General features: G+C 51.6%; 3 protein-coding genes across 3 annotated transcripts in view; all 3 read left to right on the forward strand.

Moving 5' to 3' along the window:
- The first annotated feature begins 397 nt into the window (after window positions 1-397).
- FAM32A (family with sequence similarity 32 member A) lies at window positions 398-6,703 on the forward strand. Its single transcript, XM_081076949.1, has 4 exons — window positions 398-565; window positions 679-820; window positions 5,235-5,288; window positions 5,568-6,703. Exons 1-4 carry the CDS (start codon window positions 492-494, stop codon window positions 5,634-5,636), a joined length of 339 nt encoding a protein of 112 aa, XP_080933075.1. The 5' UTR covers window positions 398-491; the 3' UTR covers window positions 5,637-6,703.
- LOC308509195 (proteasome subunit alpha type-6) lies at window positions 1,354-2,724 on the forward strand. The gene has a single exon (XM_081076948.1). The coding sequence runs from the start codon at window positions 1,426-1,428 to the stop codon at window positions 2,164-2,166; it is 741 nt and encodes a 246-aa protein (XP_080933074.1). The 5' UTR covers window positions 1,354-1,425; the 3' UTR covers window positions 2,167-2,724.
- A 2,714-nt stretch (window positions 6,704-9,417) lies between the features above and the next one.
- The window catches only part of AP1M1 (adaptor related protein complex 1 subunit mu 1), a 29,229-nt gene continuing 25,575 nt past the window's right edge, over window positions 9,418-13,071 (forward strand). Inside the window, exon 1 of the mRNA XM_081076887.1 lies at window positions 9,418-9,575. Within this exon, the coding sequence (XP_080933013.1) occupies window positions 9,534-9,575 (42 nt within the window). The 5' untranslated portion in view covers window positions 9,418-9,533. The remainder of the gene's footprint in view (window positions 9,576-13,071) is intronic.

Consider the following 13,071-nt stretch of genomic DNA (forward strand, 5'->3'; position numbering starts at 1 on the left):
TCCTTGGTCCGGTGTCGTCTGGATTCGGGGATGCTTGTTTTTTCTACCTCCTTCACCCCCTACCTTTCCCACCACCATCCTGCCCAACTCCCCGATACAATTTGGGCAGCAGTACAAATTAAAAGGCGTATTAACCACTGAACCGTCAAAATATGGCAATAAAAAAAGAACAGGCTGTCCAAATACATGCAAAACACTCAAAAGGGCGTTGGGTGTTAAGAATTGGAGTTTGTCAAATTGGTTTCAATTGTCTAGAGGAACCCAAAGGCGGAGAAACCCTCCGTGGGCACCCAAACCGGAAGTGTGGCAGGAGACAGGTGCAGAGCGGGCCACAGCGCCCGACTGCGCAGGCGGGCCTCAACCCGGAAGTGTGGCCAGAACGCATGCGCAACGCCTCGCTGGGCCACTCAAGACCGGGGGGGGGGGCAGTTCTTCCGGAAACAGCCGACAGGAAGTGTGGCCGTTTACCTGCCGACCTGCAGCCGGGCGTCATGGCGTCCTACGAGCAGGTCCAAAAGGGGCCCTTGAGGCTGAAAGGCGTTGCAGAGGTCGGCGTGACCAAGCGGTGAGTCCCGAAAGCCCGCGGGACTCCATCTTGTGCCCCTTAAGCCTTTTCCCGAGACCCCGGGCTCCTGCTCTCTGACCGCCCTCACTCCGCCTCCTGTTTTTCCCGCCCAGGAAGAAGAAAAAGAAGGACAAAGACCAGGCGAAACTCCTGGAAGCGATGGGAACGAGCAAAAAGAACGAGGAGGAGAAGCGGCGCGGTCTGGACAAGCGGACGCCGGCCCAGGCGGCCTTCGAGAAGATGCAGGAGAAGCGGGTGAGGCGGGTGGACGGGCGGGCGGGCCCCGCGCTCGGGCCGGGTCTCGGGGTGGGCGCTGGGCAAAGGCCCGCGGTGCTTGGAGGAGGGCGGGCGGTCAGAAATGACCCTGATTCCGGGGGGAGGGTGCTGAGCAAGAGGAGGAGGCCGCGCCTGAGGGAGCTCCGACCGCGGGAAGGGCCTTCAGCCCGAGGGGACCGCGGAGGGGGGCTAGCCGTGGCGTTGCAAGGGGCCAGAGCTGGAGCCCGGGTCGGTCGCCCACGGGCCCTGTGACACGGGGCCAGTGGCCCCTCTCCTTTCCGAGCCCCAGTTCCCTCATCTGTAGGGGTCAAGCTCCGTACTTTTTCCGAAGAGGAACGGGAGCGCGGTGGCAGCAGGCAAAGCATCTGTCACGAGGGCTGGTATGAAGTCATCGCTCGGTTGATGTTAGCTGCTGCTGCTGACAAACGGTCGTGCTCCCTGCCGAGAGTCCCCACAGACTCTGTTCCCATGACGACTTTGTTGGCAGATTCAAATATGTTGTTTTTAAGTGTCTGTTATTTCTCTACATGTTGATAAATGTGGGTGGTGGGAGAGATCGTGTTTGAAGTAGTGGGTGCGTCAACATGTCCCGTGGTTCCAGCGCTGGTTTTGACCGCCACATTACCATTTTTTCACCCGAGGGGCGGCTCTACCAAGTAGAATATGCTTTTAAGGCTATTAACCAGGGTGGCCTTACATCAGTAGCTGTCAGAGGGAAAGACTGTGCAGTAATTGTCACACAGAAGAAAGTACCTGACAAATTATTGGATTCCAGCACAGTGACTCACTTATTCAAGATAACTGAAAACATTGGCTGTGTGATGACAGGAATGACAGCTGACAGCAGATCCCAGGTACAGAGGGCACGCTATGAGGCAGCTAATTGGAAATACAAGTATGGCTATGAGATTCCTGTGGACATGTTATGTAAAAGAATTGCTGATATTTCTCAGGTCTACACACAGAATGCTGAAATGAGGCCTCTTGGTTGTTGTATGATTTTAATTGGTATAGATGAAGAACAAGGCCCTCAGGTGTACAAATGTGATCCTGCAGGTTACTATTGTGGGTTTAAAGCCACTGCAGCAGGAGTTAAACAAACTGAGTCAACCAGCTTTTTTGAAAAAAAAGTGAAGAAGAAATTTGATTGGACATTTGAACAGACAGTGGAAACTGCAATTACATGCCTGTCTACTGTTCTATCAATTGATTTCAAACCTTCAGAAATAGAAGTTGGAGTAGTTACAGTTGAAAATCCTAAATTCAGGATTCTTACAGAAGCAGAGATTGATACGCACCTTGTTGCTCTGGCAGAGAGAGACTAAACTTTGTAGCTAGTTTACCAAATCCATGATGCCACTGCCTGTGTGTTAGGTAACAACAGACCAACATTCTGGAGGCCCCTGGATTGAATCAGAAACGAAACCTCTCCCACTCCTGCCACTGAGGTGGTTAGGACTCTATAAATAAAAACAGTGCTTTTGGAAAAAAAAAAAAAAAATGTGGGTGGTGGGGCATAGGAGGGGGCAGCGTTAGACAGCTAAGCTTGGCCCGTTATGCTGGGGGGAGGGAATAATAGGTCTAGGGCGGTGGTTCTCAACCGGGGCCGTTTTGTCCCCCTACTTCCATTCCCCAGAAGTCACTTAGCAATGTTCGGAGACATTTTTCTTTGTCGTAACTCAGGAGGGGAGCTGCTAGCATCCAGTGGGTGGCGGTCAGGATGCTCCTCAACATTCTGCAATGCCCAAGATAGTGCCCCTACAGGAAAGCGCACAGGACCCAAAATGTCAAAGCGCCAGGCTGAAAAACTCTAATCTTGGTCTGGGTGATTCCGTTAAGTGACATGGGGAAAATTTTACTTATTGCTGTCAGGCTTAATTCAGTAGTACAAAAAAAAGAGAGAGAGAGAGAGAGAGAGAGAGAGGAAAAAAGATGAGATGCACTGTCTTTTGGGTTCACTCTTGCTGGTGTAACTCTGGGCAAGTTGGCTAAGCTCCCACACCTCAGTTTCTTCATCAGGAAAGCGGGGCTTAAGTCCCTACCTCATAAGTTTTTGGTGAGGATTTAACAAGTGAATGCACTTAAGTCCCTTCCCTAAGGTTATAATCAGAGGCAGGCTTGGGATATAACTCCTGGAGCAGGAATGGAGTGGGGAAGAGGCTAGTGCAACTGACAAGGCGATGGATTAATAGTGGCTTCTTAGAGGTGGGCAGTAATAGTGGAAGCTATGCAAGGTATCGAATTGAGGATAGATTTGGAAGGAAGGACAGCAGGATCAGCTGATGGATTGGGTGTGGGCTGGGAAAGAAGAATCAAGGATGACCAAGATTTTTGGCAGGGGAAGCTGGGTGAAGGAAGGTGCCATTTACTGAGATAGGAAGGACTGTGGGTGAAGCAGGTTTCTAAAGGGAGGGATCAAGACCTTGGTTTTAGAGAAGTCAACTTTAGGTCCCTTTTAGAAATACAAGTGGAGAATTCTCGTGGAGGGTTTGACTTCTGAATCTGCAGTTTAGTGGAGAGGTCTGGGCCCCAGATAAACATTAGGGAGTTGCTGTACAACTGGATGACCTCCTCTGAGGAGCAACAGTGACAGAGAAAAGGTATGAGGTCTGACCTCTGGTGATTAGAAGGTGGCAGAGAAGAAATTGCAAAGGATCACGGGAAGGAGGAAAATCAGGAGAGTGTGTATCCTTAGGAGCCGAGTGGAGAAAGTTTGGGGAGAAGGAATTGATCAGCCGTATCATATCCTGCCAAGAGGTCTTGTGGGGTGAGCTCTCAGAGCCTTTTGTTGGCATTTGGAATGAGGAGGAAGGAAGGCTGATTAAATGTAATATGGTATGTCAACTATAATTAAAAATAAAATTTAAAAGGAAAGCTGGATTAGAGTGGATCCACGAGGGTGGGGAAACGCAGAGGTGGAAACCAGAAATAGAAATGACTTGTGGAGGATTTACTCTCCTCCCCAGAAAAATGGGTCCCTTGGAACTGGAGGTGGTAGAAGGACAAGGGAAAATTTTTGTTCGTGGCATTTAAAACGAGCCGTGCTCTTGCAGGTTTTGACCGAGGAGAGAGAGAGGATGAGAGAGAAGGGAGAAGGTGTGGGCAAAAGCCAGGTACAGTTGGGCAATGCAGAGTCCCTTGTGGAAGGTGTTTCATCGAGTGCAGGGCCGTTGGGGTAGGGCCCTGGCCTGGAGGAAGGGATCAGGCCATCAGCCGATGTGCACTCTGGTCCTTATTTTTTGTGTGTATGAAGTGGAGATGGTGACAGCACCCAAGATACCCTGTGAACCTGATTCATGGAGTTAGGGAGAGGGAAGGCAGAGCCCCACCAAGGGTCTGGCATTGGTGACAGCTGGTGAGGTCCGCGTGGCCTCTTGGGGGGAGACATGAGCCTCACGTAGTAAGAAGAGAGGCAGGGACAGACACTTGAGAGGGAGGGTCAGCCACGTGGGAGCTGACCGGAGGCAGAAGGAGATCAGGCAGCAAAGGAGATGAGGGACAGGGAGGAGCAGCCAGCTGGCAGCTGACAGTGTTATCTTATGTGTTTGTAGATTGACCGGGCTCAGCGAGGTGGTTCTGCTGACCTTACTTAGAGTTGGTGCAGTCAGACAGCAGCAGGGGCTGGAGGCCCAACTAGACTGAAACATCCAAGATGGCTTTGCTGTCACATGTCCGATGCCTCAGTGTTCCTTCCATGGCCTCTCTCCCCATATGTCATCTCACCCTCCAGGTCCTTTCGCAAGGCCATGAAACCAGGCAGCGCAGCTTCCGGGTGTACAGGTGGGATGGGCCACCAAAGTGAGGGCCACAGTCACCCAGTTACTAAGGGTGGAGCCAGGTATAGCCCCAGGTCTGTCTGGCTCTGCATCCCACGCTCCAAACTCTTAACCAGGTACATTTGGGTGTTGGGAATGAGGGGTGGGACAGGTTGTGGTTGTGCTGGATGCATATTCCAGAGTCCCTTGTGAAGGGGATTTGGATCTTGCAGCCCTCCTGGCAGTGTCACTCAAGCACCTACTACGTGCCAGGTCCTTTCCTCATTTGTCATCCTTCCTCAAACCCCACCTGGGACTTTTTTTTCCCTGCAAAATGAGATTTCTGTCAATTGCCCAAGGAAGCAGGAAGCACTAGTACAGCTCCCAGCAGAGTTTACCCAAGTCGGTGCTAGTACATTTCCTGCCACTCAGACCAAAGGGCAGCTGACCTGGGCTTCTGGGGCGATGTGTTGTAGCCAAGTGTCTGTCGGACCAGCCTGAGTGCAGCGGAGGGAACTGAGACCTCCAGCTGTTTTAGGTGTGAGAACCAGGCCGGCTAGGGCTCCCATCTTCCATCTTGTGCTGGTCTGGGCTGTGTTGAACACGTGACTCAACCTGCATTTCTCTCCTCTTTTCAGCAAATGGAAAGGATCCTGAAGAAAGCATCCAAAACCCACAAGCAAAGAGTGGAGGTAAGTCACATGCCCAGTGCAGGAGGCTGAGCCATGTAAGTCCCAGCTGGGCCCAGAGGCAGAGGATCCATTGGAATGTCAGCCGGGAGGGGGTTTACCCAACCTCTTTGGGGTCATTGAAGAGAGATGCCAGCGTTCTGATTGCTGTAAGGCCTGCTGGGGTGGCTCTGAGAGGAGAGGGCTCACTGAGGGGAGGCAGGGTGTGGAGCAGTGCGGGTGGGTAGTGCTAAATATCGTGTGGTGCTGTGCTGATGTGGGCTTTCTCTTCGGCTTCTCTAGGACTTTAACAGACACTTGGATACACTCACAGAGCACTATGACATTCCCAAAGTCAGCTGGACGAAGTAGCCTCCCCTTCTGGGCTATGGAGTGACACCTTGGGGACACAAGGTCAAGTTGGGTTATATTTGGTGCCTTTGGTATTTTTTAGAAACATTCTTTTATACACACCATGGCGTCTCCTGCTAAGACAGTGCTTTTCAAAGCAGTGTGCCCTCATTCTGGAACTTGATTAAAGTAAGACTATCCTTTTGCTCTCTGTTAGTTTCTCAAGAGCACATTGAAGATGAAACTTTGTAGTTTGGACTGGAAATTATTGAGAGTTTACCCAGAGATTAAGGTTATTTCTGTTGCATCTAACTCATTTTGACATCCAGCCAGCTATCTTTGGATGAAACTGACTTCAGAGGAGAAGGAGCTGCAACGTACAGACCCGCATGGAGCCCTGCATGTGGGGCCCTGCATATGCTGCCCTTTTGAGCTCCCTCTAGCTTGGGACTTACGCTGTTCCATCCAGGGCCCAGGGAAGCTACTTGCAGCTTGGTGGCCTTCAGATTGCTTCCTCAGCCACCTGGCCAGGGAGAATAACCACCCAAAGCAAGGATGGAACGAATGCCTTGTTCCTTTCTGAGCTGAGCTGGTGGCTGGCATGCAGCCTGTTCCCCCAGTATCCCCATTCCAGACATGTCCAATGGGTGTTGCCAAGGCAGACATTGCCAGTCGAGTACCACATTCTTTGTAATGGAACCCAGACACTGCCTGCCTCACTATCCTCAACCCTGGGCTCCAAGTAGCCCCGTGTTTATTCATAGTTGGCACATACATGATGCCTATGTGGCATTCCTGGCCTAAGGACACCTCTTGGTGACGGGACCAGGGCAGAGCCTTAGCACAGACAGACATGGGTGCATTCAAAGGGGAGGACCCAACTTCCAGTGCTGGAGAGCCAGGATCTGTGAGGTCCTGTATGTCCCCACTGCATGAGAATCAGACTGCATATGCTTCTGGGACAAATGGTCTCTGTTGATAATAGATCTAAAAGAATAACAAAGTCAGAAGAGAAAATCTGAAGTATTGGTTTTGCAGCTCTCACATGTGAACTGCAGAATAAAACAAAAACCAGTTATTAAATATAAGTCTGAGTGTCTTAATTATAGGCTGTTTATCACTAGAAACACTGCCTTTGAATTTATTGCACATGAAAAATATGCGTACTACAAAACCACTGTTTGCCCTCAATGTGGAGAAAATCAGATGACATGTTTCCACCCGTGGTTCGAAACCCACCTAAAAGAGGTGACACACACTCATTAGCAGTGGGTCCTTTGGGCAGACTCCCCCATTGCCTCGTGGAAAGTCACACTCAGATCTTTTCTGTTCATGAGCCAGCAGGTGGGGTCTGTGAGCATGATGTGCTGTGGAAAGTGAGTATGGTGGGAGATAAATACTCCAATTCTCCCTGCCTAACAAACCGCTCCAAAACGGGTGTAGTTTAAAAACCTAGGATTTCTCTCTTCACTATTCAGTGGGTTGGTTGTGCTCAGCCAGGTGGTTCTTCTGCTCCATTTGGAGTTTAGTTCATTTGTGTAGCTGGGTCGACTTGCCCAGAGCCAGAAAGTCAAAGACGGCATCTCATTCTCCAGAATCTCTCCCCACACAGGTTATTTCATTGCTCAACACAAGTCACATCAAACTCAGTCTGGGCGGGAACTACTCTAGGGCATGAACAACAGGAGACATAGTTTATTGGGAGCCATCACTGTTACAGCCTACCACAGTGGCTCTCAAATTCTGACATGTTAGACTCAGGGAGCATTAAAAACCACTGACACTGACTGGAGTGGGGTTCAGTCATTGAGATTTTTCAGAGCTCCCCAGGTGACCCTAATATACAGCAGTTTGAGAAACCCTGATGTACCACAGTAAAGTTTCCTGAGATGTTGCAGAGGCTAAATCTGGCTTCTACATTAACTATAAATACCAAGGATGAAATTCAGATGTGGCTCTCAATTTACCCACATAAGGAGCAAAGGACGTTACAAGTAATTTATGTGTGAAGTGTTCACTGCGACAGTCCTCTTGGCACTTGGGAGTCTGATTCCTCAAAAGACGTTTGTCCTCCCAGTCCCTGTGATACTGTATTAAATATCTAAACGCCCAGAGCAAGCTTGAAAATGTTCCATATGAGAGACGTCTCCTCTCCTGGCTGGTTTTTCTTTTTGCCTTATAGGTTTTGGCTTTTTAGTTAAAAACAGACATGATTTTCTAACACTGCCATAAATTGGGCAAAGTATGAGGGTAGGTGCAATAGGGTTTCTTACAAGAAAACTGTCAAAAAGCCTCTCTTGGCTGTTTTGTGCTAGAATGCTTCCAGCCCAGGATTTACTTAGCAGTGCTCCAATATTCCAGTGTTCTTGTCTGGATTTTCCTGCTCTTTCATCTCTATCCTAAGCAGAGGACATACTGCAGAAGCCCCACCTTTCAAAACCCCAGACAGAGATAGGAGGGAAGATCAAAAGAGAGTAAATGGTTCTGATATTGCAGGGTTGGGATACCCAAGGCACTGTGATGGCTTATTGTGGCACAGAATGCAGGCATTTTTCCACAGCCCAAATGTTCATGAAAGCAAATGAGATACCATTCAATTGATTAATCAGGGGTCACAATTTGCATTACCCACAATTGAAGCAGGGCCTGGTTGGGACCTCTAGTAGAGGCCTTGCAATGTCCCACCTTTCCTTGACCTATATATAGCTTAAAAATAGATCATCCCCCTGCGGCTTGAGCTCAGAAAGTACCCTGTCCCATCCAGTTCCCTCCGTGTTTTAGAAAATTACCCTGAAATTTAGGATTAATACCCTTAGGCTTATTGGTAACATTCTCAATGGTCTACCAGGCTACTCCCATTTATTCCTAGGTTGCTGAGTCCACCACCAGAGAATCATGTTGCCAGAGGGATGGCTTCATGCAGAGCCCCAGAACTTTCACATAATCTCTAGAGGAACGCCCAGATTTTCTCTTAAATACCCCAAGCTGGTCTGAGAATATTAAGGCAATTTTTGGAGGTGTTAACCCGCTGCCTTCTCAGACCACCGGTGCTCTGACAATAAATGCTTATTCCATGACCCAACCCGTGTAGGTCTATTGGTTGGGCGAGCCGTGCACACGGCTGGAGTCTTGGACTCGGTTGGCCCTGGGTCTCTCGGAGGCACTCTGAGCTCCAGCCGTAGACGGAAGCCAGCCAGGATGGGCAGGGCATCCCGGAGGCACTCAGTACTGGGGGCCCAGCCGGGCCCTGCTTCATTACCAGTGGCCACTAGTTACAGAAATAAAACCCGTGGTTTTCAGATCATTCCACGCAATAAACAGGCACGCTTGCTCACGAATGTTGACAGTGACAGGTGACACTGTCCACCTAGCTCCTGTTGATAAGGGTTGATTACTATTCCGAGTTGTCTGCCCTCTTTCCAAGTAACCACCACCTTATTCCTCCCCATAAACCGTATCACAATTGGTGACTGCATATTAATTTTTTTCATACACTCCACCAGAATAGGAGTTTCACAGGGCTGGGCCCCATGTAGGATCAACCACTGGGACCTCTCACCTGACTTGGTTCACACGAGAGGGTTTCCAGCTATCAAGGCTTCGTCGCCCAGCTGGGTAGTTAGAGGGTGCCCTATACCAGTGAGCTCCCACAGCCCCGACCCTATGCGTCTTACTTCCGGGATGCTTTCCGAGCGGAAAATAACGTCACATAGGGCGTACTACGCCTGCGCACATTCCGCCCCGCGCCTGCGCATTCCTAGTAGCTCCTCCCCCGACCGGACATAACGGTTCGCGCGCGGCTCTTCGGACCGGAAGTGGAGGCGAACCGTCGCGGGGCGTGCCTGGCCTTCCTCAACGCCCGGCAGTCCCCGCAGTCGCCGCCGCCCTCGGCTATTGCCGAGGCTTCCCGCAGCCGCCATGTCCGCCAGTGCTGTCTACGTGCTGGACCTGAAGGGCAAGGTACGGAGGGCTCCCCACCCTCCCCGTTGCCAGGCTGCCGGCGGGGACCTCGCCCTTGGGGACCCACCCTGTTGCTAGGCAGCCGGTCAGTGGGACCCACCCTGGTCCTAAGCGAAGAGACCACAGGTCTCACCTGAGGGTCCCATCCTGTTGCTGGGTTACCAGGCTGCGGTCTCCGGTCTGCGAGACCTGCCTTGTTGCTAGGTAACGGGCCGCAGACCCCGCTCCCCCTGTGGGCCGGAAGCTCAGGCCTCCCTGGGGACTGCGGAGGCGGCGAGCAGCATCCAGCTTCTCAGCCAGGCCTTCCGGAGGCAGCGGCTCCCCGACCCTTGGCCGGACGGAGGTGGCAAGGCGTGTCGGGGCCAGTGTGCCCTCTGGGAGCACAGCCGCTTCTGTTTATCTGGCTGTTTCTCTGTGCTGGTCTGTATGAATTTCTTAACGTTCGTGGTGACATTAAGTTACAAAGGTTAGGGGAGGTGGGTGGTGGGCGAGCCATTTTACAGGAGGGAGAAACTGAGGCATGAAGAGGTTCCATAACCCGCCTAAGGTCGTACCCGTCACAGAGACGTGGCAGGTTTAGGAGTCGAACCCAGAATCACTTATTCATTCTGTTAATTTGAGGAGCACCTCCCAGGTGCCAGGCAGGGTGCTAACTCTTAGGCCATCTTGTGCAAAATCCGAGTCAGGTGCGGTCCCTCTGGAGCTCACAGTCTGGTGAGGGAGAGGCACACTGATCTCAAAAAGCACAAATAAATGTAAATTGCAATGGTTTTGCAGTGAAGATACAATAGGGAGAGTCAGCCTCAGCTGGTGGTCAGTGAGGGCTTCCTGGAGGGGGTGATAAATCAGACTGAGACACGAAGGAGGAGTTGAACATAACTAGGGCTCTTGAAGCTTTCAGAAATGGGTTGCTGCCTTTCCTGGATGGAAGGCAACTGAATGTCTGGCCTCTTACAACTGAGAGCAATGAGAACAGGTCCAACGACATTAACCTTTAAGTCCCACATCGATCAGTGAGAGAACTGTGGGTGTTGGGCTTAGGTGGGGCAGGCAGGAGTTAGCTCAGAAGCAGGGGGAGTAAAGTTGGAAGTGGCTGTCCCTTCCTGCCCAACTCCCCACCCCCAGTATTCCCCAGAGTCCCTTGAGTGGGTTGCCTGCCTTGGATGCCACCCAGGGTCAACAGCCTGTGAGTCCCAGTGTTGGGCTTCCGTCCATAGCCTTAGAGGCAAAGAAGGATACAAGGTATACAAGGGGGGTGCAGTGTTTCCTGAGTCCTGGTAGCACATGTTTTTGTTTCCACTGTGGCCACCATGTCTCAAGAGGTCCCACAGGCTTCCTGTCACAGCTCACTTGTTCCTTCAACAAACATTTCAGCAGCACCCAGCATGCACCATGCCCTGTGCTGACTATCTCACTGTTACTATGGAGTTAGGGCTGAGGTCAAAACTCATCCCTGCTGCTCAGTGGTGTGACCTTGGGCAAGTGCCTTCACCCCTCTGAGCCCACTGTCCTTGCTAGTTCCCCTGAGCCTGGAGGTCTGGCAGGGGGGTACATGGAACCAGATGGTGACATCCCATTAGCCACATGGGCATGAACAAAGCCCCAGGTAATGTAATGACCTAACCTCAGTTTTGGTTGGAGAGGTGGTTACAAAATGCTTCCTGGAAAAGCTGGAAAGGTGATCAGGTGGCAGTCAGGTGGACAGGTAGGCGTTGCAATGGGCCCAACGGGCGAGGAGCAGCCGAAAGTCCTGGGTAACACGAGCCTGGAGGGTGGTGCCAGGAGGACTGTGGCCGTTGAAGATGTCCAGATAGGAGTGAGGTCCATAGAGGGCCATTTTGATCCCAGGAAGGAGGAGCCACCAAAAGAAGATTATAGCCCAGGAGAAGCATGGCCAGTCGGCCTTGAGGGACGCTCCCGAGCAGCTATGGGCTTCCCTCCCATTTTCAGCAACCATCACGTCATTTATTATTCCGCTCCCCATTCCCCACGGAGCTCGTGTTTTGGAAGTTTGCCTCTAGCGCAGACTGCATTTCATCCAAAATAAGGTCATGGCACATGAAGAAATACATGCCCACGTATCCATCTGCCAACCAGAGCCTCTGATCGCCAGGGAATCCAGTGTGGCCACACTTAGCTGATAGAAAGCTCTCCCCTTACCTTCCTTGCTTCTCTGCAGCTTCTGACAGCACTCCCACTGTCAGCGGGCTTCCGCTGGCTCCAGGGGGCTGCACTGTTTGCCTCCTGTTTCTCTCAGTGGTTGCGGGTGCCTCCTCCCCTGGAGATGTTGGCCCGTGAGGCTTGGGCCTACGTATGCCTCCTGCACTGTCTTTTCCTCAGCCTGGCTGTGATTCATGTCAGTGTGCCAGTGACTCAAATTTGTACCACAGTGCAGAGCACTTACCTGGAGACCCACTGGCCTCTGGGACACAGTGGAGGTCCCACAACCACTGCAAACTTGGCATTTCCCAAAATGAACTCCCGCCACCCCTCCCCCCCCAAGCTGCTTTCCATTTCAGTGAGTGACGCTGCCATCCATGGGACTGGCTGCATTAGAGGCCTGGCGGTTAGCCTGGCCACCTCTTCATCACTTTTTTTTTTTTTTTTAAGATTTTATTGGGGAAGGGAAACAGGACTTTATTGGGGAACACTGTGTACTTCCAGGATTTTTTCCAAGTCAAGTTGTTGTCCCTTCAATCTTAGTTGTGAAGGGCACTCGAGGTCCAGTTGCCTTTGTTAGTTGCAGGGGGCGCAGCAAGTCGAACCCGCAACCTTGTGGTTGAGAGCCCGCGCTCCAGCCAACTGAGCCATCCGGGAGCTCAGAGGCAGCTCAGCTCAAGGTGCCGTGTTCAGTCTTAGTTGCAGGGGGCGCAGCCCACCATCCCTTGCGGGACTGGAGGAATCGAACTGGCAGCCTTGTGGTTGAGAGCCCACTGGATCGTGGGAATCGAACTGAGTTAGGAGCACTGAGCACCGACCGCCTGAGCCACTGGCCCGGCCTTTTTATCACCTTTCCACGTTCACTGCACAGACATTTCCTGAGCAGCTACCATGGGCCAGGCTCTGTTCTGGATGGTGGGACATAGCCGTGAACGAGACAGAAGTGATCACTGTTCTCAGGGAGTGTTAGACTGTGGTAGAAGTGACAGGGGATAAATGAGGATACAAATAAATGTACAATGTAGCCATGATGTGGGCAATGAAGGTAAGATCGGGTTGAGGACAGATCTCTCAGCTACATCAAGCAGGAAAGATTTCTGGGAGGAGGTGCCATTTGAGCTGAGGCTTGAGAAATGAGAAGAGCCAGGCCAGGGCATTCTGGGCAGAGGGAACTGCATGTACAAAGGCCCTGAGGCAGGAACAGATGTTGATTGCTCAGAGCCCAGTAAGGGAGCCAGGATGGCTGGACTGGGGTGAGCCGGGGAAGCATGGATGGGGAGGCACTGTCGTGGCCGTGAAGAGCCAGACGGCCACGGGGACAGACTTGCAGTTTGTT

The sequence above is a fragment of the Rhinolophus hipposideros genome (genome assembly GCF_964194185.1).
Source record: "Rhinolophus hipposideros genome assembly, chromosome: 16".
Lineage (NCBI taxonomy): Eukaryota > Metazoa > Chordata > Mammalia > Chiroptera > Rhinolophidae > Rhinolophus > Rhinolophus hipposideros.

Excerpts from the sequence above, each read along its gene's own strand:
- FAM32A (XM_081076949.1), top strand. The coding sequence starts at position 492 with ATGGCGTCCTACGAGCAGGTCCAAAAGGGGCCCTTGAGGCTGAAAGGC. Across the intron at positions 566-678 it reads GAGGTCGGCGTGACCAAGCG|GAAGAAGAAAAAGAAGGACA; the intron begins GTGAGTCCCGAA and ends TTTCCCGCCCAG. Across the intron at positions 5,289-5,567 it reads CCCACAAGCAAAGAGTGGAG|GACTTTAACAGACACTTGGA; the intron begins GTAAGTCACATG and ends CGGCTTCTCTAG.
- LOC308509195 (XM_081076948.1), top strand. The coding sequence starts at position 1,426 with ATGTCCCGTGGTTCCAGCGCTGGTTTTGACCGCCACATTACCATTTTT.